The following is a 26,697-nucleotide window of genomic DNA, read 5'->3' as shown; positions in this document are numbered from 1 at the left end:
ACCTAACCCAGACCTAACCCAGACCTAACCCAGACCTAACCCAGACCTAACCCAGACCTAACCCAGACCTAACCCAGACCTAACCCAGACCTAACCCAGACCTAACCCAGACCTAACCCAGACCTAACCCAGACCTAACCCAGACCTAACCCAGACCTAACCCAGACCAACCCAGACCTAACCCAGACCTAACCCAGACCTAACCCAGACCTAACCCAGACCTAACCCAGACCTAACCCAGACCTAACCCAGACCTAACCCAGACCTAACCCAGACCTAACCCAGACCTAACCCAGACCTAACCCAGACCTAACCCAGACCTAACCCAGACCTAACCCAGACCTAACCCAGACCTAACCCAGACCTAACCCAGACCTAACCCAGACCTAACCCAGACCTAACCCAGACCTAACCCAGACCTAACCCAGACCTAACCCAGACCTAACCCAGACCTAACCCAGACCTAACCCAGACCTAACCCAGACCTAACCCAGACCTAACCCAGACCTAACCCAGACCTAACCCAGACCTAACCCAGACCTAACCCAGACCTAACCCAGACCTAACCCAGACCTAACCCAGACCTAACCCAGACCTAACCCAGACCTAACCCAGACCTAACCCAGACCTAACCCAGACCTAACCCAGACCTAACCCAGACCTAACCCAGACCTAACCCAGACCTAACCCAGACCTAACCCAGACCTAACCCAGACCTAACCCAGACCTAACCCAAACCAGACCTAACCGTAGGACCCAAACCAGACCTAACCGTAAGACCCAAACCAGACCTAACCGTAGGACCCAAACCAGACCTAACCGTAGGACCCAAACCAGACCTAACCGTAGGACCCAAACCAGACCTAACCGTAGGACCCAAACCAGACCTAACCGTAGGACCCAAACCAGACCTAACCGTAGGACCCAAACCAGACCTAACCGTAGGACCCAAACCAGACCTAACCGTAGGACCCAAACCAGACCTAACCGTAGGACCCAAACCAGACCTAACCGTAGGACCCAAACCAGACCTAACCGTAGGACCCAAACCAGACCTAACCGTAGGACCCAAACCAGACCTAACCGTAGGACCCAAACCAGACCTAACCGTAGGACCCAAACCAGACCTAACCGTAGGACCCAAACCAGACCTAACCGTAGGACCCAAACCAGACCTAACCGTAGGACCCAAACCAGACCTAACCGTAGGACCCAAACCAGACCTAACCGTAGGGCCCAAACCAGACCTAACCGCAGGGCCCAATCCAGACCTAACCGCAGGGCCCAATCCAGACCTAACCGCAGGGCCCAATCCAGGCCTAACCGCAGGACCCAATCCAGGCCGAACCACAGAGCCCAAACCAGGCCTAAGAACAGGACCCAATCCAGGCCGAACCACAGAGCCCAAACCAGGCCTAAGAACAGGACCCAATCCAGACATAACCATAGGGCCCAACCCTAGGGCCCAACCTTCCAGACCTAACCTTCGGGCCCAACCTTCGGACCTAACCCTAGGCCCAACCCTAGGGCCCAACCTTCCAAACCTAACCCTAGGGCCCAACTCTTGGGCCCAACCTTCGGGCTCAACCCCCCGGCCAATCCCCCAGACCCAACCATCGAAAGGTTAGGTCTGAATGGGGGTTAGGACTGAAGGGGTTAGGTATAGGGTGGGTTATGGCCGCTGTCCGAACCCCCAACCCAGTCCTAACCACGAAAGGGTTATGTCTGGATGGGGTTAGGACTGAAGGGGTTAGGTATAGGGTGGGTTATGACTGCAGTCCGAACGACTCACCCAGTCCTAACACCGGGGGGGGATACATCTGGATTGGGGTTAGGACTGAAGGGGTTAAGTGTAGGGTGGGTTATGACTACAGTCCGAACCCCCAACCCAGTCTTAACCATAGATGGTTAGGTCTGGAAGGGGTTAGGACTGAAGGGGTTAAGTGTAAGGTGGGTTATGACTGCAGTCCGAACCCCTAACCCAGTCCTAACCATAGATGGTTAGGTCTGGATGGGGGTTAGCACTGACAGGGTTGAGTGTAGAGATAGTTGAAACAGCCGTCCGCGCCCCTACACTAATTTTAACCGTAAGGGGTTAGGTCTAGAAGGGGTTACAACTGAAAGTGTTCGATCTACAAGGGTTGGATCAGGTGTTCAATGACAACGACATGCAGTCGTTTTATTCGTACACGAGTAATTACGCCATCGGAAAGAATACATGTGAGAGCTAGAGCGAGGTAAGCTGCAATGGAACGGTACTAGACAATCTAATTTTTGGGATGCTAGTCGGGACCCTTCCTGAATCTTATGAAACTTGTGACAGTGCTATCTCCCTGGCCGAAACTGACTTTTCAAATTGTTCTAAAAACATTTTTTACCTTGCGGAGGTGAATTACAATGATTTTTGGTCAATAGACATACCCCCGAAATCCTACGCAGTTTCGAGAACAATTTTCCTTACCGAAAATATGACTTATCGACGGTATATTATCGTCCAACTAATGGAAATAATCAAAGAATACGTAAATAAATAATCTGCGGTGGTTCTTTATTATATTCTCGAAAAGAAATACACGAAATATACATTTATACCGATAAGATCGAAGAATACTGTAACTGGGAAGGGAAAGTTTATTGTATCTCGTCTATGCGCTAACAATATCGTAGGAATAAATTCCATTTTCCCGTATTGAACACATATTCTTCACACAAATTCCATTGAGCACATTATTTATCGACGGTATATCTATGCACACGAAAGTATACAGTATAATAACGATAGTAGGTAACTAGAATGACAATGACGACGACGACGACGACGACGACGACGACGACGACACCGTTTAACCATGTTTCTGGTATTATGAAACAAGGTTACGACACATACACATATGCACGTGCAATTGACAGGAGTTGTACACTCGATGAACCAGTTTCGTTGAAAACCGTTTGAAAAGTTAGGCTATCGAAGGCTAAAGATCGAAACAAATTCTTGTAGAAAATGAAAATGAAACATTCGTAAACAGAAGCAACACCAGATGAGCATTTAGAAGATTTAGTATAGAGGATCGTTCGTTCGAAAGGGATGATCGTTCAGTGGATCATCGAGTGCCCTGTACAGAAATTATTATCTACCAGGTACTTATTATACAAGCTATTGTTTTCTCAAACATCCATTTCGACGCTTTGGGAGAATGATTGTCATCTTCTGTTGACGCGGTAGTCGCACGCTATACGCAAACAGACCACGAGAAAAAGCGAACGACGAGTGTAGCGTGACGCGACGTTTCGGCGTTACGAGGTTTCCACTTCTTTTTTCGCTAAAATCTCGCAACAAAACTAACAGTTTAGGAATACGAAAGCAGAAATTGCAATCGTCTCTCCGACTCGAATCGAGCGTTCGCAAACACTCGTCAAAGTTCAATGATTGTCCATGATTGTCCACGATTTTCCACGATTGTCCAAGATTGTCCGCGATTCGACAACGCGCATTCGTTTACGATCGCGATTACAAAGAATCGATCGATGATCGTTCTGTGCGAACCTTAAGAACGCTTAACCTCGTAAGGTCGCATACTTGTAAAGTAACGATTGCACCGATCGTTTCTACTTTTTACGCTTTCACCCATCCATCTGTATGTAACTGATACGATATACTGTCCCGTCCAGCGTGCGTACAGGATATTAAATATATGTATATTATCAAAATATTATTCCTGGCAATGCCGTAAGATCACACTGAGATTTACCAACGCATACTCGTTCCAACAGCACAAAAAGATTAAACGTGCGCTCGGCTTATTTTCTTTACCTGTATCCTAACCCGTCTCTATCCCTTTTAACGGGTAAAAAACATAAACGCACGTAAGACGGATTCTATATGTATATGCGCGAGTGCGCGAGTGCGCGTGTACTTAACATATTTATTCTATTGATACGTACATATATACAATATGTATGTATATATGTCGAATTTCAAAAAATTTCGAAATCGATCAAAGAGTGCAAGTGCTGCCAGGTATATGTAGATACTTAAGTTATCGCGCGTACGATTGCGTACATTTGATATGTATGTGTGCATGCAGAACATTTTGCGAACATCTTGCAAACATCTCCTTTTTAATACTCCTTTTTTAATTTCTCCTCCTTTCGCTCGCTTCTTACCTCTGTTACTCTTACATCCGTTTGCGCGTCGTGCCTCGCGTTCTACGTTTACTCGTTTCGAAGTAACCGATTGAAAATCTTAGGTGGTGTGCAATATTTTTCAAGCCTTTTCAAGCATTATACTTTTTCCTACTCTTTCTTTCCCTCAGTTCTTCTCTTATATGTATATCGGCTTTCGATTATTCCATCTGTCGCTACCTTTCTTTCCACTAACTAAAGAGTATCGTCGAGGAGAAGAATCCTCCATTACCTCCATTGTTTCATGTTTTTCGCTTCTACCGTTATGATTCTCGATCGGTCCAACAGATAATTGCAAGATATCGAGTACTCCGAAACTAACGTTAGATTACTTTGCCGCCGTTTCTATCGAAATAATCATTCACCGTGTCTCGAGGAAATTATTTCTTTTCGTTAAAAACGGCTAATAGACAATTTACCCGTCGTAAAAACGGGAAAAAAAACAAAGAAACGCGAATACTTGTACACGACAAAGACGTACGTCCGATGCGTATCAATATTGTTCGATAAACGTATCCATAGGTAATCGTTGCGGGAACGTGGCACGATCTACGGTCGAGGTTAGGCCATTTTCCAATACCTAGCAACGTTCAATTTACAAACAACGAGACAAACTTGTTACACGTTCGGACGTTCGTATCGATGAATGTTTAGGCTGTTTGTGTTATCCAACGATAGAAACTATTCGTATAGTATACGACGAGATACGTGTAGCGTACGTCGACCCACCCGTGTATGTATAACCACGGATCGTTCTCGTTTTTCTTATTCTTTCATTACGACACATAAAACAGTTACTCTCGTTCGTTACTCTCGTTTCGAATCTATTGTTCCAAAGACGGTTACACCTTCGGTAGTATCTTGAATTTCGTATGGAGGTTTAGCGTCGAGGGGTCATGGTTCTACCGTCCAACTGTTTACTGAGAAACTGGTACTGTAACAGAACGAAGAAAATAACCATTGTAACGATTGCCATTCTACCGGCTAGGAATCGATCGATCGACTATTGTTTCGTTTCGTGGGCAAGACTCGTTTACTCGTTCAAACGTTTCATCGGAAGAAGAATCAATTTGTTTGTTGCGTGGATCGATCGAATACGGATAAAAATAGCCTGAAAGCGAAAATTCGTATACATACATATATACGCAAGTTAATGGAAATAATAGATAGATAAAAGATTGGTAATTAGGTAAATAGATACATATGTGTATATTGTAAGCTTAGAGAAAGAGAGAGGTGAGGGAGGGGAAAGTTTTCGTAGAATAAACTTGTTAGAAATCGGTAAAAGATGTCCCATCGCGAGCAAAGTGCCGGCCGCGGGCTTTATTATCACAGTCCTCTTGTCGAAAAGCTAGCTGGCCTGGCTGCCGTTCCCCAACTTTCCCGGCTCGACTCTGCCTCTTGTAAACTTTCCATGCCTTCTAATCAACGAATTATCCCTCCAAGACCGATACCTACGAGGAGACTTTCAGTCGCTACCGTTCGATGCTCGTTCATGACCTAAACTGCGTTCCACGCAGGTGTCATCGTCCTGTCCTAAATAACAACGAGCCAACTACCTTCGAAAACCAGCGCTTCGTATCGGATTCGCGCAATGATCCCATCCGTAAAAATAACCAATCGTATTTTCCAAAATAAACTGTGCAAAAGAGAAACACTGTTGCAAATCATACAAGACGAAGAAACGATCAAACTATTATCGAAAAGCGAAAAGTGAAGCGATACGGCACGAATGAGAAAATATTGCCCGGTCAAGAGCCCACCGATTCTTTTCTCTCTCCTCTGTTTGTTCCGCGTTTCTTTAACGTTTTACCTAAAATAATACAACTACATTAGAAAAATAAAAACCTTCCGTTTCTTTCTCTTTTTCTAAGAGAGAACAAGGAGGCATAGAAGCGGGAATTGTGCCTGACCGAGCAATATTTTCTGCGTTCCAAGTAGCTGGTATATTGGGTTACGATGTCGCCAAGACCTTCGACCAAATAGAAAGAAAAAAAAAAAGAAAAAAAAAGAAGAAAACGAGTGTCGCGACGACAATGGATAAGCTAGAGAGTATCCTTACGCTTCAACGAAGGGTCAGTGGGAGGGCTGTCCCGGTAGCTGGAGTAATGGAGAAAGTGTTGGTGGTTGTGATGGTGGTCCATTGAGGTTGAGGCAGATTGGGGGTTGTTGTCTTACCATGCTGGATCCAACCTGTTGCAGCAGTCCGGAACCTTGCTGGGAGGACGTGGAGGAGACGGACGGCCGCCTCGTGCTGCGTATACTGTTCAAACTCGAGCTGAGCAAGTATGGGACGCTGCTACTGGTAATCGGCATTCCTCCACCCTATCGAATCCAAGTACAAAATAAAAAGGTTCGCACGGATTTATTCCTTTTCCTTTCGATCCAACGGTTATCGACATTTCTTACTGATCGGCTGTCTATAAACTGCATGCCCGGTTAAAAAACTACCAATGGATACACAGATTTACAGAGTTCGTACGTTTTCCACTGACGGAAATAAAAGTGAGCTGAAAATTTCCGAATCGCATTCGCTCGAAATAAACTTGAAACTTCTTGGAGCCTTTCAACGAAAAAGTACGTCGATAGAGAGGATACGGTACCGTGGGAGGCGATAAATTAATGCTGGATGCGCGACGATCTTGCGAACCAGTGCTCGAGTGACGTCGAATCGGTAGTCCACCACCGGGTGTGCCGCCCGGTGAGCTTGCGCACGACGGTGGTACGCGTATCTTTGGTGTCATCAGAGTATTGTCGGATAACCGTCTGCTTGTAAAGGTGTTGGCCACTTTGAGAAAGTTGTTGTCGTTCGAAGACGATAACCAACGGAACATGGCTAACGCGAACCATACAATCGGATCAATCATCGAGACTCCTCGACAAACAAACTCTTGTGTTAAAATAAAATCTCGCTTACCCGTCATCGAGTTTTTTCTCGTCATGTTTTCGGCCGAAGCTGTCATCGATATCATATCTACGAGCAAACGAATAAAACAACCATTAGAAACGTACAAGTAAACGTAACGTTTGTCCGTTACGCGGCCATCGTCCAACTCCGTCGTGTTAAGGTAACCTTCTTACCGATGCTATTTTTCCTAGCCATATCCTCGGCGGAAGATGTTTTACGCTGATCGATCAGCAGATTTGGTATATTGAACGATGGTGCGTGCATATTATCCGTACTATACTGATGTCGTAAGTTTCGATGATGTTTCTCGAAGCTCGACAATGATAAATTGTCCAACGTCAAATGATTTCTTTGATTCCTGTTTGAGAAAATAAACGAGATAATCAGAGGAAAAATGTGCTCGTTGCTCGAGTACTTTTTCTATTTATTCACCTCTCGATGTTACTGAGCATATCCTGCAAAACTTTAAGAAGTAGCTCGAATTGCTCGAGATTCAGCGCAGGATTGATCGTTTGCGGTAATAAGGAGGGCATTGCCCGAGTAGCCATCCAGCTTACCGAAAGCCCATACTTTTTATCGGTCAGCATTAATCTGTAAATTTCTGCCGGAGACGAATAACCGCCCCGTTTCCGGTGCGACGGATTAGTAAAAGTACAAACAGAACAGATCGGCGGCCGCGATCGTGGCCGCAGCATCGCGTCAATCCAATAAAATGGAATGAAACGGAACGGAACGGAACAGGATAGAACGAATTCTATACGAGTTTACTGTCTTATCGCATACTCACTCACAACTTGTACGACCACCTCCGGTTCTTGAAGCTTCACGTTAAACAACAACGGTAAAATACAATCGATGACCTTTTGCTTTTCTAGTCGGTTTATGATACAGGTTAGTACGTTCATAAGTATCCGAGAGTCTACCGAATTCTTCTCAAAGGCTTGTAGCAATTTCGGCAGTATGATGTTTCGAACGGCTTCGTCGTCGATGTAATCGGTTACGTTTGACACAGCTACGAACGATGCTGTCTGAAATGATATTTCTACTAGCGTTGCTCCTCTTATCCGCGCGCTCGTCGTGTCGTTGCCGTTCATTTACATACCTGTACCTGATTGTTTGAACTCTCAAAGGACATGTACAACATCGGTAGCACTTCCGTCCTCACGTATTCCCGAGGAGTTTTTTTCAATATCAAATGCAATTTTTCCAACAAAGTCACCGTTCCTTGGATCGTTTTGCGATTCGCGAAAAGCAACCTACGGATCGTCTCGTCGCATTACCGATGGCGAATAAACAACCACGAACAAGAAGAAAGGAAAGAGCAAACATACCGCGGTCGTATACGGTATCCATATACGCGGTCTTTCGATACCGAGCGCGAACGCGCGCGCGCGCGCGCCTACTACACTTACCGCAAAGATGGAAACACGATCTCGTCGTATTCCTCTTGCGTGCTGTTTTGCACGATGTAAAGCACCGGCAATAGTACGGCTGATTGAACTTCTTGTCCTTCCAACTCGCTTTGCAGATACGTCCACACGTGTTGGTACCATAATTTCTGCGAGTGTTAAAAAGGAACGCGAGTCGATTACAGCAATCGATTAAAAGCAATCGTTTGGTAAACGATAACCATGTACCTTTGGCGTATAAGGTAATATTTCCATCAGAGTGGTCCTATAAAAATGCTCTTTCTGCGCCACGTTTTTCATCTTGCTCAAGTCAAGAAACTGAAGAGCATGGACCGGTGGGTCTCTAAAAAATTTGGAAAACTCGATAAAATATTATTCAACCGGATTTACGTATATCGAATGTCGATTCGTTTGCAAAACCAGCCGTTACGTACTGAAAATACTTAATCATCGATAAGACTTGAGCGGTTGGCCTTTGCTCCGGATCGACCAGTAACAGACGAGTGACGGCTTCTTGGAGTGGAAGCGGAATCAAGGGTAATATCGCAGAGACTTGTTCCTTGAGCTGCGGTGCAACAGAACCAAAAATGCCCCTTTGGGACCACGATCACGATGAAACGTTGGAAAGCGAAATAGAAAACGCAACTCTTGGAAAGAACCGTGGCTAACGACAATTTCTTTCCAAAATCCATGAAAACAAACCTGCGAACAAACAGTGATCACTCACGTTCTCTATTTGCTTCAGATACTCGGAACAACTATGATTCGCTTGTATCAGTGGCCGTCCTTGGTTGAAAATCGCACATATAGTCATACCGAAACTGTACATATCACTGTAGAAACTTCCCAGCTTCTTTTGCTGCACTTCCGGGGCTACGATCACAACAGGTTTCGTATGAAATTACGATTTCGAAATCTTACGATTATTCCTTCTTACCTATATAATTCAGATTCGGCTGCGTCATTTTCGGCACGCGGTTTGTCCACGGTTGCAACGGTATCGGTAGATCGTTGGCCTTTTCTACGAACAAGGAACATGGTGAGGACCATGATACCCAAGCCACACTTGATAACCAACCCACACTTGACGCTGACTCACCGATAAATTCCAGACCAGACAATTTCCAAGTGCCTCTTTTGGTAATTATAATGCTCGCAGGGCATATGTTTCGATGAAGGATTTTGTACACACCGTGAAGAAACAGCAGCGCCTCGGTAATCTGAACGTTAACGGCCGAGAGACAGAACAAAAAGAATAATAAGAAAATAAGAGGGTAATAAGAAAAATGGTACGAATCGAGGAACGTCGTTCGTCGTTTCAGAAATTTTACGCTTATTTTACCTGAAGAAGACCATATTTGATTTCGATGTCGAGCAATTTGTATTCTTTTGCGTAAACGGTACGATGACTGGTCGTTGAAGAATTTTGTTTCGTTAGACTGCTCGCCGACTGACCACCAGGACTGTTCGCTTGTTGCTCCTGGTAAGCCAAAACGTTCGCGAGGCTTGCCAAAACCGGCTCCGAGGCGAAAGCCAGACTATCCGCGCACTCTTCGACTTTGTACGCCTGCGAATTACAAAAAAATAAGTAAACCACGATTAGTAAGGCTCGTGTACGACCAAACATCCTTAAACTAATAATTACCTGAAGTATTTTCGGATGAGAAAAATGTTCCATTTGTCGTACTCCGTTTCGTAATATTTCCGTCACCGCTTCCTTTCGCTTTGGTTTGTAAACCTTTTCGACCGATCTTTTGTCGAACAAAAATATCGATACTGCCTAGAAAATCATCCAACGAATCGACCGTGAGTAAACGTACCAACGATTCGTACAACGCGGCCGATTAGAATATTATTCGAGGTGTTCGAAGGCCGTCAAGATTCGAGAGCCATCGCGACCCGACGCGACGTAATCTTACCTTACCATCCGCTTTCGTGCGACCATCGTATATGCGCCAAGCGTTCTCGGGTCCTGCGGTGGCCGATTGTTTCCCAACGTCGTATAAATGTTGAAGGGGATTCGACAAAAGGACGCTCGGCATGGAGCCACTGCTTTTCGACTTTGCAAACATAATGAGCAAAACCTGATAACGTTACTCTTTACCGTTCATCGGATCACCTTCGATCGAGTATGTCCACTCCCTCCGACCGACCGACCGACCTCGACACCCGACACCCGACACCCGACCCTGTCTGTCTCCTTACGCGGCTGTTTCTCCTCTTTCTTCGCCCGGTCTGCCGCTATTCCTCAAACGTACCTGCCGAAACAAAACGTGCTGAAAATCTTATTCCCCATCTCACCAGGATACGCGTCGTACGCGATCGTTGATCGTCCGTCCGTCGCTCGTCCCTCCCTTTCGATTCTACCCTTCTTACCGATTCATTCCTCTTTCTCTATCTATCTATTTTCTCCTTTCGTGCCATACGGTATCTATCGCCTACCTACGTACAAACTACGTATCAACGATTCCTTGAAAATGTCAAAATCCTATGGAATCCTCCTTTCCTTACAGGACTCTCGTCTTATCGGTATTCGCAAATTCCAACGAATCGACTGCATCGTCGCGCTGCTCGCAACCACGACGAATAAAAAAGACCCGATTCCCGAAACTAAGATAATCTTTTGCAAGATGTTAAGAAATCCTTGGGACCCCGATAGAAAATCGATTCGCGTAATTTTTGCATTAACGGGAAATAGAAAACTTGTGCCTTGATGTCTGGACAGCTACGACACACGCGTTCGAATCGACGTGCGACCAAGTACTTACGTATGTATGTACTTACGTAGCAGGATAATAAAAGAGTTTAAATTTTTCCAGATGGAGACTATGGTATAACCCGAACCTAAATTTCCGAATGTTGGCTTGCTCGTTCGCGAAATCACTTCAATTTTACGCGTTCCGATAGCTGTTGTTTTTTTTTTCTTTAACGTGGAAACGAGTCCTTCCGCTCCGAGAACGTTTCCGCGAATTAAACAACGAGTAGACTACTTTCGAGCTGAAATTCCAACAACTTGATATTCACTCGCGAGCAAACTTAAAGGTTTCGAATGGATATAGAAACGGCGATAGCCGCCCCCTCGAGATATTATCCGTCGAAAGGACACCCGCGGCCAAGGAAGAAAACAGGAGCTACGGTCGATTACAGTTTAATCCATCCTGCGGCCGGGCTAACTCGATCGATTCGAGTTTAGTCCGAGTTGCGAGGTGCCGACTCGAAAATACCACCGACTCCTAAACGATCAACGAATCACGAATCATCGTCGTACGCGAGAATCGTTGCTCCTCGAATAACGTACCGTATTAGGATAGACGAAACGAGAACAGAGCAAAAGAATTAATCCGGAGCAAAGAAGAATCAAGGTAGCTCAAATTCGAGAATAGCTCACCTGTTGCGGGCAAGAACGCGAATCGTCCACCTCGCATACAACCACCACTATAAGCAGCAGGAATAAACGAAAAGAAGGGTAGTATGCGCGATGCGCTGTAGCAGGCGCGCGCGAGAGGAATCCAAAGGAAGGCTCGAGCACGATTGACAACGCGCAATTACACCAGCACCGATACAAATTGCGACGCTGCTCGGACTACGTTCCCTCTCCTTTTCCTCTCGATCTAGTCGAGACATGTTACACAAACAGAGTCCTCGAATTCTTGCCGTTTTAGGGGAATACGGCACCTTCCCACCTACCCCATCTCCTCCTCGAACTTCCACTTGTAGCTCCGCTCAAACGCTAGATGGCGTATTTTCAACTTTGTACTAGCTTATCAATCTTATCTTGTCAATATCAAACCATCGCAGTTCATTTTCAAAATGCTACGATACGTATTTCAGAAAAATTTCTTCGTTTAACGCCTTTTCAACGTTCGAAACATTAAATATCATAGAGCTGCCCCCTGCGACGTTTCTTATTTCCTATTACTCGTCCTCGTATATCATATTAGACTACACCTATTCAATTTCATTCTCGAAACGTAACGGTACCTTTAATAAATAATTATTTAATCTATCAGCCAGTAACCAACAATAATTCGATTCGAAATATCGTCTACTAATTATCGAAATATTATTTTTTCACTGAAATTCATGCGACTCGTCGTCTGTACGTAGGTTAAATGTACCTGAAATTAGTCTTAAAATACATGTAAATTATAAATATCGAACAACCGTTGATAAAGTAGTTATTTATCTTATTTTATAAGCATTCGTGGTTAAGTTACGTCTATCAAGATTCTTTCTCGATACGTAATGAGACGCGCCATCTAGCGAGCGACACTTTTATAGAAAAAGAAGGGAACACGTTTCGCGGACCGCGTTAAATGACAATAATTATTAATAGGTCCCTGTATGTAGGTACGTACGTACACCGCCACCAACATGTTTTCCTCCTTTCAGATTTCCCTCTTTCTATCTCTTTTTAATATGCTTCCATTTAGTCGGTCTTCTATTTCTCAGTCTTCTAAACAACCTTTAATCGTCGTTTTCGTTTTGATCGCGGTCCTAGCTGTCCTCCTTCTTATCGTCCTTGTAGACCTCCTCTTCAACGATGACGTCGTTGCCGTTGTACGAGTTAACGATATCGTCGTTGATGCGAGAGCGAGAAACTTCCGACCAAGTGGCGAAACGACGCTTGCGCGTCTCACAGTCCCAGGTATGGCTTTGGCTAGAACCCCCGGTTTCGGCTCCGGTTCCGTCGGCTCTGGCCAGGCTGGAAACGTCTGCCTGACAAATTATTGGCCTGGGCTGCAGGTAGCTGAGGTTACGAATCAGGGGATAGAGGACCGGAGATCGGGGTTAGGGGACGGTGGTATAGCCCTGACCGAAGGTAGGGAGAACTGATTACGCGATGCGGGTTATGGGTTATGTTTCCCGCACGATATTCTTCATGCTCTAATATCGGGACGGAGTATATCAATTTATGCCAACCAAAGTCGAATACGCATACGCGATAACTAATTGTTTGTTAAACGTTCAAGAAACAATCGACAGACGCTAGCTACGATTCTCGTTATTAACGATTACCTCTACAATCGAACCCACGTGTTGCCGATCGATCTTTTTCTACGATCCCTATCCTGTCACCTTATCGCGCGGGAAACTATACAATTTCTACATAACCCTTATGGTACCGACTCGACATTTTCAAACTAATTCACGGAATTTCATTCTTTCGCCGTCTAAATTGTTTCAAATGCTACCGAAAATTATAAAACGATTCAAAATTTTCGAATAATCACCCCGTATGTGGATACGTTATACAATTAACGCGTATTCGCGAAAGATGAAACGTATTTTGGTACGCGTAATCGCATCGATATCGTAGATATACGTATACATAGAAACGAGTAGAATCGTTTCGGATGTATACGAGCAGAGAAACATTTAAATACAAGATTACGAAAAACATTCTTTTAGATTCAAACTTTTAAATTCGCTTTTATCGATACATTCACTCTTTTTTATCCTTTAACTAGCAGTTTCTAACACGCATATACAGATTTCAATTGATTTTTAAATTCATTTTCTTCGACTACAATTTCAAAAGAATACTTGCAAGGATCTCGTGCGCGTCAATTTCTTTTCTTCTCGATCCTCCCTCTTACACGCACGCATGCTTCGTTGCAATGCCACCATACCAAATCTCTTCCCACGCTCTCTCTCTCTCTCTCTCACTCTCTTTCTCTCTCTCTCGCTCGCTCTCCTCCCCCATATCCCTCTAAACGTGTTTATTATGAACGCCGCACTATCGCTACAATCGCAAATTCAATCTGTTAGTTTTCTCGATGAGAACTTTTTACACGTGCCATAAAAGGAAGATTTACATATCTTCGTTCGGTTTCCTTTCTCCTCCGCGTACCAAGTTCTCAGGCGCATTCTTCGTTCCTGTCATCATCTGTTTCAACTGTCATAGTCACTGCACTAACGCCATCAACCCTTGGACGTTTTCCTTGTTTGCTTTTAGACAGTAAATAAGATTCGTTTGTTCGCTGCATGATAGACGTTAATTCACGGACTATGGACATCGAACATGATCCAGGACTTGCCGCTGTCTTACAGTATTTGTTACGCAGGTTGGCTGAATGTAATCTAGTTAACGAAAACTTTAATATCGTTGTAAACCATTCCTCTGACTGAATATATGTGTACGCGTTGCTTGATAGAACGAGATACAGAGTGACGAGTAGAGTAAGAGAAAGAGAGAAATTCTAACCTCTTTAGAGGATTTCTTCTCGTTATACGTTTCGATGGGCGCGTAACGATTAAAACTCTCCAAGGAAACGTTCGTTTCTCCTTTTAAAGAATTTCGTAGATCCGTCTAATCCGTTTTAGTCTTCGAAGCTCGTAGAAAGCTCCTAACCTTCTCGATCCTTCTCTTCGACTTCCACAGGAATCGAGAGTATAACGCTTTTCGTTCCATCGTTGCAGCGGCCAACTGCACATCATATCGTCGGATCACGATGACTCGGATGAAGAATATGCTGCGAATTCAGCGCCGCCAAGAATCACGTCTTTGCCAAACACGTCCAGACTAGATGTTCGTTATTTATACAGAATACACGACACGATTACTCGTGGATGTAGTTTTACGTGGTGTATTTTTTTAGAAAAGTGAAATAAGTCTTGCCACCAAACTGGCATCTGGATTTATAAGCGACGTTGATAAACGTAACTTTTCCGTCACGTCGATGATTCAAAGAAGAGCCTTAGGTCCCAGTTTCAGTATGGGAGAAAGGTGCAGAATAAGTAGTAGTTTTCTGCCAAATACGTTACAACAAGTTGCTAGATACAATGCCAAAGCATTCTGCGGTTCCTACTCCAAGGACGGAAGATTTTTCTTGACTGCCAGTCAAGGTAAGCCCGTCTAACTCTATTTTTATCCAAAGTATTTCCATATACGGTGCCCCGGTTTAACGTAATTCCTTTCCTCAGATAAATTTCTGCGTCTTTATCAGACACACGACGGACATTTTGTAGAATTCAAAACGATTCCTGCGCGAGATGTCGGTTGGAGTATTTTAGATACGGCGTTTAGTCCAGATGGCAATTATATTGTTTACTCGAGTTGGTCAGAATATTGTAAGTATATAACGTGTCCGTGGAAAGAGGATATCCGTCGATGATACAAGACGTTCGATGGTTTATGTTTCAGTACATCTGTGCGCAGTGTACGGGGAAGCGGAGGTACAAGAATCATTACCATTGTGTCCAGAGGATCGAAGGTTTTGCGTATTTTCTCTTGTATTTTCTAGTGACGGACGGGAAATTCTGGGTGGGGCAAACGATGGTTATCTGTATGTCTACGACAGAGAATGTCAACAACGCGCCTTCAGGGTTTGTAGATTACGTTGTTGCGTTAACCCCTTGGCCTACCTGCTAACTCCCGACTGCTCGGGCCACGATACTCGAGTAAAGCGATCGCGCGTCGAACGTTAATGTTTCTCCCGAACAAAGTACCGCGAGCCAGGCTCGTCTTGTTCACGTATGCTCCGAACAAACTACCACGAGTCGCACTCGTGCTTATTGCTTTTGGCCCGAGTTCGCTCATTCGTCATTGTAGGCCAAGGGGTTAATTTAATCTAGTATTTACCGTTCCGTAATTTCTAGATCGAAGGTCATGACAACGACGTCAATACAGTTGCATTCGCTGATAATACTTCGCAGATTTTGTATAGCGCCGGTGACGATGGCCTTTGTAAGGTACTATCTTGAGTTTTTTCGTACGCGCGCACACCTTTTCTATTCTTTCTCTCCTTCTGTTGCTCTCCTGCCGTTTCTTCGTTCACATAGGTTTGGGATAGGAGAACGTTGAACGAAAGCGATCCACATCCGGTTGGAATGTTGGCTGGCCACATGGATGGCATAACGTATATCGACCCGAGAGGTGACGGTCGGTATCTGATCACCAACAGTAAAGATCAAACCATCAAACTATGGGACGTGCGTGCATTTTCCGATCATAATGGTGAACTTAATACACGAAAAGCTGTTGCAAATCAAACTTGGGATTACCGGTGGCAACGAGTACCGAAACGACGTGAGTAACCAACGGATAATCAATCAACATTTTCTCGCTCGACCGTCTTCCGACATTCCTACGTGTCGTTCGTTTAATCGTAATTTCGTTTCTTCTATATAGTTTACAAAGTAAGAAATATGTTAGAAGGTGATACCAGCGTAATGACCTATCGTGGTCACTCCGTGCTTCAGTCTTTGATACGATGTCATTTTTCTCCTTCTTCCATTACTGGTCAAAGGTACATATACACGGGATGTGCGGCTGGACGGGTAATAAGTAGGTTAAAAAACTGTTCTTTGATACAAGAAACGAAAATAATTAACAGATTATTCGTCGAATAGATAAAGCAACTAAACATTGTTCGGTTCATTTTTTAGTATACGACGTTTTAACGGGTAGAATAGTTAGTACTTTGGTGGGACACAAAGGATGCGTACGCGACGTTAGTTGGCATCCGTTTCATCAGGAGATTGTATCTACGTCCGTAAGTGTCGCTAAATTGGAACGGTTTCCGTTGTTCTTTGCATATACACCAAATATGTATTCTGATTTAGTGGGATGGTGCGATTGTCCGTTGGCGATACGCTGGGAAAGCCGCGATCGACGATTCCGATTCGGAAGAGGAAAGCAACGCAGAGTCACCTCCCCGAACTTTAAGACGAAGCGAACGGATAGCTGCTCAACGAGCGAAACATGCTGCAACGCGTTGAGTCTTATTCTTGTCAACCGGGTAACTGGATGTTCTCGGGATTTCAGTCTTTTCGTTCCTACGAGGAAGGAGTTACTGCTCAGCACTTGTCGACAGGATATTTTTCTATCGATGATTTTCACTCATCGACGTTCAAGAGACTAACTTTCTTCTACAAGACTGAGCTTTTATCAAACACACGCGCCTCTACGGAATCAACGTCGTGATATATGCTGGTCGCTTCAACGATGCGTCATCGGAACAGGACTTTTCTACAATGACACGATACGTAGCGTCGACCGAACGACTCGTTCTCGTAGAACCGAACTTACACTTTCCCAACATTGAACGATGCTTTTTCTTTTCTATTTTCTTTTCTTTTCTTTTCTTTTCTTTTCTTTCCCTCCCCCCCTGTATAAGCCGAAAGCGAAATAAAGCGCGGAATTGTTTTTCATAGTAAAATATTTAAATAACGAACGGACGCGTGTATCACGCGATTGTATCTTGTTATCTAACGCGATAACTAGTCGATTATCGAAGCATCTTTCGCGCGAAACCAACGTCTTTCCCTTTTGCTTTCTCGCTCCTGTTTCGCGAAAAATTACACGCAAAGAATCGGTAAAGTAAAGAAAGTTGTTGTTGTGTGTGTGTGTGTGTGTGTGTGTTTTTTTCTTTTTTTTTCTCGCGAGGAGAACCCTCTAATCGACAGAAATACATATCATTTTAATCGTGACAACCTGTTGGTCCAGTTTTTACGTGAAAGAAGAAATAAGTTTCGCTAATAAAATTACGACAGCGTGGAAAATGTGTTAATTTTAGGATAGTGGTAGCCAGGAGTGCGGTAAACAAAGAAGAGAGAGATTGATGGTTTTTGCAGCTTGGTGGTTCTGTTTAAAGCTGATTAGAAGTGAAAAGGATCGTACGATAAATTACAAAGTATGTGGTTTGTAAAGTACGTTTAAACGATGCGTACAAACTCCCAAATATGTACATACACACAGATAACTTACAATATATAGTAATAAATTGTTAGAAGATAACAGTGCGATTTTCATGTTTCATCGTGCGTTACGAGATACATTTTCGCATAATCCTAATATTTCAGACGTTTGTTGATTAATGTTCAAGGTTACAAGTATCGTAAGGTTTAAATCGTCCAACGATGGAAACGGGAAATTCGTCGTTCGTGAAACTTTTTTTTCTTACATAGTTTTTTAAGAAACATTAAACGCGTTGGAAAAGTTGTCTCGATTGGTTCTCTGGTAGTCTGCCTATTCACCCGTCAGCCTTTGTGTAATATACGACGCGATCGGTGAAGGTTCTTAAGGAAGCCGTAAAAAAGACACAAACTCTCGTCGTTTCTGTCCATTTACAGTCTGCGAATACACTTATTGGGAAGCCAGAATAATGGCCGACTGTGAACCGTCAAGTGTACGGGGTTTCTTCGTATCCGTGTTTCAGCACGTAATTATATTTGACTATGTTTTGCATTCAGAATCATATTGATATTTCTTCTTCTTTTCCTATCCACCTATCCCTTCCCCTCTCAGTAATTCCCCCTCTCTCTGATTAGAAGAAGAATTTCCGTAATTCGGTTTCTGTGGAGTAATACGAATAACAAAGGATGCGCGGTGAAAAGGTGTATAAAAGGGAATAGAGAGAGGCGGATAGGAATACGATAGGTGTATCGTCTGTGGGTTAACGGGCTGAGCAACCGCGGCTACGTTTCCTTTAACGGGGCACAATAAAACTACAAGTTAGATTACGGGAACGTAATTGCGTATCTGTATCTAGAATCTAATAGGCAAGAGAGGATCATTATTTATCAATATCTTTCGTAAATAAGGAGACGGTATACGTATATTACATACGACGCGTGACATGGTTTCAATGTCAATATTGAAACGTCCAGATCTCTACTTGAACGTAAAAGTACATAACGACAGAGGCTGTAAGTTTTTGTTTTGAACGAACAGATACTATTGTCGCGTGTAATAATGGGGCTAATAGGATTTTAAATTACTTAACATCGTCGTGTCCAGTTCCCCTTATCTTTCGTGATTGTGGAAAATGGCATGTGCATGGAAAGGAAAATATTCGAACGGTAAAACGGTCTGACCTCGACGCTTCGAAAACCATGCACGAAAATAGACCAAACGATAACGATAGACAGTTGCAACGTTACGAGAGGGTGGGTGGTAATTAATTTTAACTTTACATTTCCGAACAAAGAAGGAAAAGGAGCAATTTAGAAACATCGGGGGGTGGTAGGGAGGGAGGAGCGAAGAAGGATGCATGAGAAATAGAATGACAACTGACCTGATATGACATGGATGATCGAGGCGAATAGAGGAGAACGAGCAACCGATATGTCACCGGTAGATGGTTCCGAATGCGTTCAACGAAATCTTCCTCGATTAATGAAAACGAAGATAATTGTTTAAATCTGTTGAAAAGATCGCGAGCGTTAACGATACGATGTTTTCGTGTAGTTGAATAACAAAAAAAAAAGGAAAATTTGAAAGAAAGTTAAGTTAGGGTCTGCGTGACAAGATTGCGTGGCGGTATCGATGGTAATGCCAAAGCACAATACATATCTAAACGGAAAGTCGGGGAATTATTTTTCCCGTAGAAGTGACTCGACTATCCATGTCGCACAACTCGGCTAATCGATGGAAGTCGATAAAAGGTAGATTAGACGGTCTTCGTAGCGGAGACGTCGATCGTAAACCGTCAGTCGCGCAACGTTCATCGCAGTTGCAACGACGTCTAGGACGGTTTCGTTCCAATTGCTTTACGTCTTCAGCAATCGTTTGTATTTCGATAGTTGGTCCATCGTAACGTGCTACCACCCTTTCGACGATAACGATTAAATCCTGCCCAAAGGAGAAGCTTAAGCGTGAAATTAAACGCAGGTATGTTCGCCGAACACGAATCGTATGTTCGCGCGCGCTTCGCGTTGTCCGGTTAAAAAAATGTTGTACCCTCTCGAAAGAGTCTCGCGTTAGTTGAAAAATGTAATCATCTCTAAAAGCATCGAGCATCTCGTTGAAAATTTCATAACGCACGCGATCGCATAAAGAAATTGTACAATTTGTGGATTTGTTAGCGTATACGGCATACGACATACATATGTAGAGGAGAGAATATGAAAAAGAAAGGGATGGATGGAAGTTTGCGGTGATAGTGCCCGCGCGTCCGCGTTCGGTACGTACAATGAATCGGAGAAACGCAGTTTCTAACGATAAGGGAGAAAAATGTATAAACGTTGAAGCGTATCAAAACGCGTCGAGAGCCAATGTTAGAGAGAAATGGGCAAGTGGTAAAACCCGATAACGTATATGTATACTCGAGAAAGCGTGTAGCGAAATAGTACCGAAACCATAATCGCAACGATAACTATTTGTTAACGAAAAATTTAACTGGTCCGAAACAGGCGACGGTTGGTCGAAGAATGGCTACGCTGGAATATCCTTCCGTGAACATATCCGAGCCAAAGTATATTGGGAGAAGGAACGCGATTCCTGTCATTTATACTAGAGGAACACATTACGACATTGGCTTCGATATCGTAAGAATTTCATTTCCTTTACCAGAACTTGTCGGTTCTCGATTCGAATCTGTACGCGTATCTTGTTATCGTGAGAAATAAACACATAATTTTATAGATGCGAGATTTCAATACATATTTATGCAAACGTAAATGAGAAATGAGAAGAACTTATTAAGAAACGTAGTTACATAAAAATTTATAATGAGTTAATTGCGACGATTGCGATCGATGATGCGAAAGGAAGAGGAGAAGATGGAAAACTACTATCGAGTAAAGCCGCGTGATTCCGACTAGTTGTAATCGTTAGTTGCTTATTTCGATAATTCGCTGTTTTTTATTTTCAACCGATGTTTGCGATCGTTTCCCGACTCTTATCCAACTGAAATCGACATCGGAGGCAAACCGAACCTGTTAATACTCACGTACGCGTCTATTATGTATATGGATCTGAAAGATACTAAAAGAGTATTCTAAAATCGTAAATTCCATCGCGTCTGTTTCTTTTTAACTATACTGTAATGTAACGCACCGTTGCGTACGTAACTGGAACCGTAATCTACAACTTGTTTAATTTGTATTTTATGCTCGAGATAACGAGTTATTCCATCTCTCGCTTTTTAATAAGAATCTTTAAATGCGAACGATTGTCACGGATTCAGAGGATCGAGAACAAACTTGAAATTAAACATGAAAGAAAGGGTAGATAGGCTGTACACGCATCCCGAGACACGATACAAGATATCGCGGTACAATTGCGAATCGTTCTCGCACCTTGTTCCTGAGAGATTGAAAATCACGTTGCGCAACGAAAGTTGCATAATACGCGCACGACTCCAGTTCTGGCGCGTTGTTCGGTAAAATGATACACATATAGGGTGTTTGGCCACCCCTGGGAAAAATTTTAACGGGGGATTCTAGAGGCGAAAATAAGACGAAAATCAAGAATACTAATTCGTCGATGAAGGCTTCGTTAAACAGTTATTAACGTTTAAAATTCCGACCGTACTGAATTTTTTTCTCGAGAATGCGCAAGATTTCGGAGGTACGTCTATTCACCAAAAATGCTTGCAATTGACCCCCGCAACCGAAAATAATTTTTCCAGAACGATTTGAAATTTTTAAATTTAATTGTTAATAACTTTTTAACGAAGCCTCCATCGAGAAATTGGTATTCTTGATTTTCGTCTTATTTTCGCCTCTAGAATCCTCTATTAAAATTTTTCCCAGGGCTGGCCGAACACTCTGTATAGGTAGTAACTGGGGTTTTTTTCTCTATTTTTTTGTCTTTTTCTTTTCCTTTTTTCTTTCTTTACGACACGTTTGTCGCTCGCTTCGGATGGACAATATGAAATTGCCGACGTTCGTCGAGCATCACCGCCGTCGTGCCGGTTCGAATCGATAGGAAAGAAACGGAAATGAAGCGAATTTTGTTCACGAGAAAATCATACGATACAAGTTTCGCGACGACTGAAAATTGTTTCGTTAGGGGCGCACATTCTCCGGATTGATTCAAGAGTATGTAAACGTCTATCGACCCCTGAACGAAACTTACATACCGCTTTACGAGACCGCAGCTGGTAAAAAGATTTACGAGGAAACTCTTCGCTGCGTGGAACAACAATTTCCCGGATATCTTAGGGAAATCCAAGGAACGTCGGATGGAGCCAACGTTCCCTTTCACAAGGTACGCTGATATACATACGTACGTACCAACGGGCAGGAATTCCACCTATATTAATAAAAATTGAAAATTGAAAATTGAAAATTGAAAATTAAAACTGTCGGATAAAATTTGAAACACGTGAGAAATTGGTCCATTTTTCGCAGCTATTTTTGATGCATCTGGATGACATCGTGCCAAACGTAGCAAACGGAGGGGCCCAGGGGAACGAGTTACCGGTCGGTTGTTCAACCATTATATGCAACCAGCCAGGACACGTAAGCGAAATAACCACATAAATATCGAAAACGATATGTAATAATTGACGCGATGATTGGTCACACGACGCTGAGAACGCTATCGTACCCGGTGAGACGGACGGGAGAATACGTCGCGATTTCCGCGCTCGTCTTTCTAGCCACCGTTCTATCTGTATCTCGGTTATTCTATCAACGAAATCGATCTTCTGATTAAAAACAGCAAGTCTTGGGGCATAACGAAGACGCGCTTAGCGAAACTTTAAATTATTGGTACCTGGTTTCTGCGCACGTACTCGAACCAGGCTGTAAGGAAGAAAAATTCACGTCTTTGAGTTATGCCGGCTTCTTGCCCGGATACACGATGGGTTACAATTATCATGGCCTCGTTTATACCATCAATACTCTTAGCGCCGCGAGTCTAAGATCCGGCAAAACGCGTAAGTACCTTTAGACTTACTTATGTACCTCGTATTTCGCAATAGAATAGCAATATTTTTAACGGAACCCACTAGCGTATCCGACTTTTATCTTTCCTGCATTTTCCAATCTGCTAGCATTACGAAACATAAGCGAATTTTAATTTCTATCGAGCAGCTAGGTACTTTATAACTCGAGCGCTATTGGCCGCTGACAATTACGTGCAAGCTCAACAAATTTTGAGAAACGATGGTATCGGTGCAGCCGAAGGATTCTCGGTAAACATGACCTTTTTAACGCAAGAAGGCGACAGAATGTTTCACAACGCCGAAATCGGTCCCTGCGAGATCGACGCCAACCAATCACAATTGAGCATTTTGACCGTCAGTCCTGGAGAAAATACTTTTCACTGCAACAAGTGAGCAAACGACACAACGTCGACGCGTTCGTTTATCGATTATCGCTAATTATCCTATTTCCTCGGCATCGCGTCTCTGTACTCTAACGAATTTTTTAGATATCTTCGCCTAAAAGTACCAGAGGTTGATGGTCTTATTATAGACAGCAGCGTAAAGAGAATGGAAGCGATATGTAAGCATCCACCGGCAAAATCTCGCCAAGATGTTGTAAACATTCTAAGCGATCAGACGGACGACGAATACAGAGTTTATCAAGAAATTAAAAAAGACGACCGTGTGAAAACCATCGCTACCGGTATGTTGTTTCTCGTCTTATTCGTTTTTCTTTCCGAAGGTATGACCAATTATCGATAAAATCCATGTATATCAGGAATCTTCGACTGTATCGAGAAAACTTGGTCCATTTATACGGATAAACCAAATTCGACGGAGCCGATATTAGTAATACCTTTGCAGCTGCATGGCCACGAGACAACCGATTCTCCTATGTAAACTCGAATAAAATAATGTTTCTTCGTTCCGTTTAATTCACTTTATCATTCCTTTTCATTTTACCGTAAAACTCAAACCTTTCTTTTCCCTCTGCTTTCGTCTCGTACTCTACATCGTTACTCTTCTACTACAGTTCATCCTACTATACACCATTTTCTCTCTTGATCTTTCCATTTTTAGAAAGGAAAGCGTAGAAACACGCTTTTCTACCTAAATGCGACAGTCAAAACGAATCATACACGGTTCTCGAGGTTTTACGAAAATAACTAGATATTTTTCTCTTTCCATTCTTTTTTCTTTCTTATTCCCTATCACAAATACCTTTCAATTTATGGAAATAACTTCGGTATACTAAATACGAGTCGATGATGACGATGACGATGACGATGATGATGATGATGATGATATATCGCGAGAACAATTATCGGCAGCTGAATGAAAAATACAAAGGACGAGTTGTGTAGTTTGTGATAATAGAAATACATACATCGAGACTTTTTCCTCTCAACGATCGACGATCCTTAACCAAAATATTTCAACGACAGTACGTGGGTATTACGACTTTTGGTCGTTTTTTCGACTCCATTTCTGAAAAGAATTCCTTTATATCTTCCTCTCGAACGACCTTCTTATTTTCAGCAAATTTCTGCAAGTATTGTTTCAATCGCTCTTTCATATTGTTGTACTCTGTCAAACATGTAGAAAAAAGAAGCGTAAAAACAGATTATCGATCCGATTCGGAATCCGAAAACGCGACTGACTTTAACACTTTACCTTCGATGGCTGTCAGCTGTTCGACACGACCCAGAGAAGCAAGAGCCTTCATACCTTTCTCGTACCGTGATTCTTGACTGTTGATTTTGCCCGCTTCCTCGTAAGCGTGTACACTATCCGTTGGATCAAGAAGAAACGTAATATTTTTCTCTTGATAAAGCTACAACAGTAAAGAAAATAGTTTTTCAAACACTCTACCAGAACAGAAGAGAAAAAAGAATCTGGAAAAGATAAATAAAGGTGTACCGTATTGCAGCTCTTGCATGTACACAGAGCAGCTCTCCAGCCTTCGGACCAAAAACAACTACCTTTCGAAAACATCTTTACGGTATTGTTTTCTGGCATTGTACATCCTTTAGGCTGATTTTCAACCTCGATACATTCGACTTCCTTCCCACTGGATGGAACTTGTGTCTTAGAAAACACTGCGATCGAGACAAGCATACGCTATTAATCGATTCTATCAACAATAGTATGCCGTAACATGGATAACGATCATATCGTCATTAATAAAAGTTACCCGCGTATTTGCCTGCGTAATTCCAAAGGAACTCGTGCTTTATCATACATCCTGCGCAAATCATCTCGTCGTAAGCTCCATCCAACGGCATGCCTTGTTCGCATTCAAGATGCTGTAAAAATCGTACGAAATCAGATCTGGAAAACTTCCAAGATTAAGCGTATACTTTACCATGGAATGATACCAGTCCTCGCAAATTATGCATTGCAACATTTCGTCGTTTACGTTGTCCTCCGGATCCGGATAAGGTCGCTCGCAAATGCAATAAAGTCCATCAAAGTTATGATTATACTGATTTTCCAAGTTTACAGAATCTTTTGTCTACGAACGATTACGAAAACATTGTTAGAACGTATAGTTGCGAGAAAAGAAAGTAATACAAGACGTACCGTCTCCAGATTACACTTTTTTTCTCCAAATTTAGAGTTGCCGCAATCGCATCTGAAATGTCTTTTAGTATAGAGTTCGACGAGCTCGTGACCTTCGTGACAATGAAAACTACAGGCCAAACAAACAGCGGCTCTTATCGATCGTGGACAACAGGTTTTGCACGCGTAAAGGGCTTGCCGTGTATATCCCTGCAAACAATTCGACGGACGATTCAGCTAAACGCTGTTTCTACATTGGTTATATATTAACGTTAGCCTTGATAACGAAACCTTGCTATAGGTGCAATTCTTGTCATCGGATGCGCCTAAAACTGCATAAGCATCTTCCTCCAACTGCTTCTCTTCTCGTAGCACGTCCAACATCGTAACCGAGTTCTCCTCTTCGATCGTATCTTGGATTTTTTCAGACATTTCGTTGCTAATGCCACAACAGATTAAATTTATTTAAACCTGGCGATCACGACTAGTTCGCGTACCTATAGTAAATCTGAAAGTTGAATTATCGTCGCCTGTTCACGTGCAAATAGATATGTTTACACAAAACACTTTGAAAATCCAACAAATGACAATATTTTGCTTGAATCTATAAAACTAGAAATTCCAAATACATTCCCGGTAAGCAAGACGAAGCAATAATTACTTGTACACATCGTTCGTATGCATAGACGAGACAGTGTCATACGCGTATACATACCGTTTAACGTTTCATGGTACAGTTGAATCTGAAAATTTCATGTATCTATTTGCTACAAGTTGATCGCGACGACAGCGCTGCCTTGTGTTCGTGTATTCGGTTTAACCGTTAAAATTTTGCCACGGAAAATTTTTATATCTGATTACTGGTTTGATTTCGCAGGCCTTTGTAGTCGTGAAGTTGCCACCCACAACTGAATTTCGATTATTCTCTTTTGGTATTTCCCTCGAGAAGATATGTCCAAAAACGCATGTTATCTAAATCTACAAAAAATTTTACTATATGGTATAACATATTTTTTTTTTCCCCACCATATTA

At 43.0% G+C, this 26,697-nt stretch overlaps 5 protein-coding genes across 15 annotated transcripts; 3 read left to right on the top strand and 2 right to left on the bottom strand.

Moving 5' to 3' along the window:
* Window positions 1-753: 753 nt before the first annotated feature.
* Window positions 754-2,847, top strand: LOC143342863 (uncharacterized; the record flags this gene model as incomplete). Its single annotated transcript, XM_076767147.1, has 2 exons — window positions 754-1,463; window positions 2,794-2,847. Coding segments are annotated over 2 exons (764 nt in total), but the record flags the coding sequence as incomplete, so codon positions are not given.
* Bma (SCY1-like protein bma) lies at window positions 2,528-15,048 on the bottom strand. 4 transcript variants are annotated; one of them, XM_076766528.1, is made up of 19 exons: window positions 14,708-15,048; window positions 11,888-13,218; window positions 10,419-10,757; window positions 10,145-10,279; window positions 9,842-10,066; window positions 9,599-9,719; window positions 9,437-9,520; window positions 9,227-9,372; window positions 8,934-9,064; window positions 8,728-8,842; window positions 8,503-8,648; window positions 8,193-8,346; window positions 7,878-8,118; window positions 7,523-7,691; window positions 7,264-7,448; window positions 7,100-7,156; window positions 6,786-7,018; window positions 6,245-6,507; window positions 2,528-5,116 (listed from the first exon to the last, which is right to left on the bottom strand). In XM_076766528.1, the coding sequence occupies exons 3-18, from the start codon at window positions 10,569-10,571 to the stop codon at window positions 6,259-6,261; spliced, it is 2,544 nt and encodes an 847-aa protein (XP_076622643.1). In that variant the 5' UTR covers window positions 10,572-10,757; window positions 11,888-13,218; window positions 14,708-15,048; the 3' UTR covers window positions 2,528-5,116; window positions 6,245-6,258. The 4 variants fall into 4 exon arrangements, with proteins under 4 accessions (XP_076622643.1, XP_076622642.1, XP_076622641.1 ...); XM_076766527.1 differs by lacking the exon at window positions 14,708-15,048 and adding an exon at window positions 14,319-14,457; XM_076766526.1 differs by lacking the exon at window positions 14,708-15,048 and adding an exon at window positions 14,047-14,082 and having other exon boundaries at window positions 11,888-13,214.
* LOC143342540 (DDB1- and CUL4-associated factor 11) lies at window positions 13,226-17,461 on the top strand. 2 transcript variants are annotated; one of them, XM_076766533.1, is made up of 10 exons: window positions 13,226-13,321; window positions 14,923-15,031; window positions 15,102-15,348; window positions 15,427-15,573; window positions 15,647-15,828; window positions 16,102-16,194; window positions 16,285-16,531; window positions 16,634-16,789; window positions 16,891-16,997; window positions 17,068-17,461. In XM_076766533.1, exons 3-10 carry the CDS (start codon window positions 15,183-15,185, stop codon window positions 17,221-17,223), a joined length of 1,254 nt encoding a protein of 417 aa, XP_076622648.1. In that variant the 5' UTR covers window positions 13,226-13,321; window positions 14,923-15,031; window positions 15,102-15,182; the 3' UTR covers window positions 17,224-17,461. The 2 variants fall into 2 exon arrangements, with proteins under 2 accessions (XP_076622648.1, XP_076622647.1); XM_076766532.1 differs by lacking the exon at window positions 13,226-13,321 and adding an exon at window positions 14,427-14,567.
* Window positions 17,462-17,611: 150 nt separating this feature from the next.
* Window positions 17,612-26,623, bottom strand: LOC143342545 (putative E3 ubiquitin-protein ligase UBR7). 7 transcript variants are annotated; one of them, XM_076766548.1, is made up of 8 exons: window positions 25,956-26,369; window positions 25,686-25,874; window positions 25,468-25,617; window positions 25,297-25,408; window positions 25,023-25,201; window positions 24,777-24,936; window positions 24,490-24,689; window positions 17,612-18,799 (listed from the first exon to the last, which is right to left on the bottom strand). In XM_076766548.1, exons 1-7 carry the CDS (start codon window positions 26,094-26,096, stop codon window positions 24,538-24,540), a joined length of 1,083 nt encoding a protein of 360 aa, XP_076622663.1. In that variant the 5' UTR covers window positions 26,097-26,369; the 3' UTR covers window positions 17,612-18,799; window positions 24,490-24,537. The 7 variants fall into 7 exon arrangements, with proteins under 7 accessions (XP_076622663.1, XP_076622662.1, XP_076622658.1 ...); XM_076766547.1 differs by lacking the exon at window positions 17,612-18,799 and adding an exon at window positions 18,809-18,991; XM_076766543.1 differs by lacking the exon at window positions 17,612-18,799 and adding an exon at window positions 22,345-22,483.
* Window positions 20,644-24,037, top strand: Tan (C45 family peptidase tan). The gene is made up of 7 exons (XM_076766542.1): window positions 20,644-20,772; window positions 22,241-22,438; window positions 22,582-22,692; window positions 22,895-23,111; window positions 23,269-23,509; window positions 23,609-23,805; window positions 23,881-24,037. Exons 1-7 carry the CDS (start codon window positions 20,656-20,658, stop codon window positions 24,000-24,002), a joined length of 1,203 nt encoding a protein of 400 aa, XP_076622657.1. The 5' UTR covers window positions 20,644-20,655; the 3' UTR covers window positions 24,003-24,037.
* Window positions 26,624-26,697: the final 74 nt, after the last annotated feature.

The sequence above is a fragment of the Colletes latitarsis genome, chromosome 6 (genome assembly GCF_051014445.1).
Source record: "Colletes latitarsis isolate SP2378_abdomen chromosome 6, iyColLati1, whole genome shotgun sequence".
NCBI classification, from domain to species: Eukaryota; Metazoa; Arthropoda; class Insecta; order Hymenoptera; family Colletidae; genus Colletes; species Colletes latitarsis.
The sequence above is the reverse complement of the archived record's forward strand: the minus strand, read 5'-3'. Positions and strand labels throughout refer to the sequence as shown.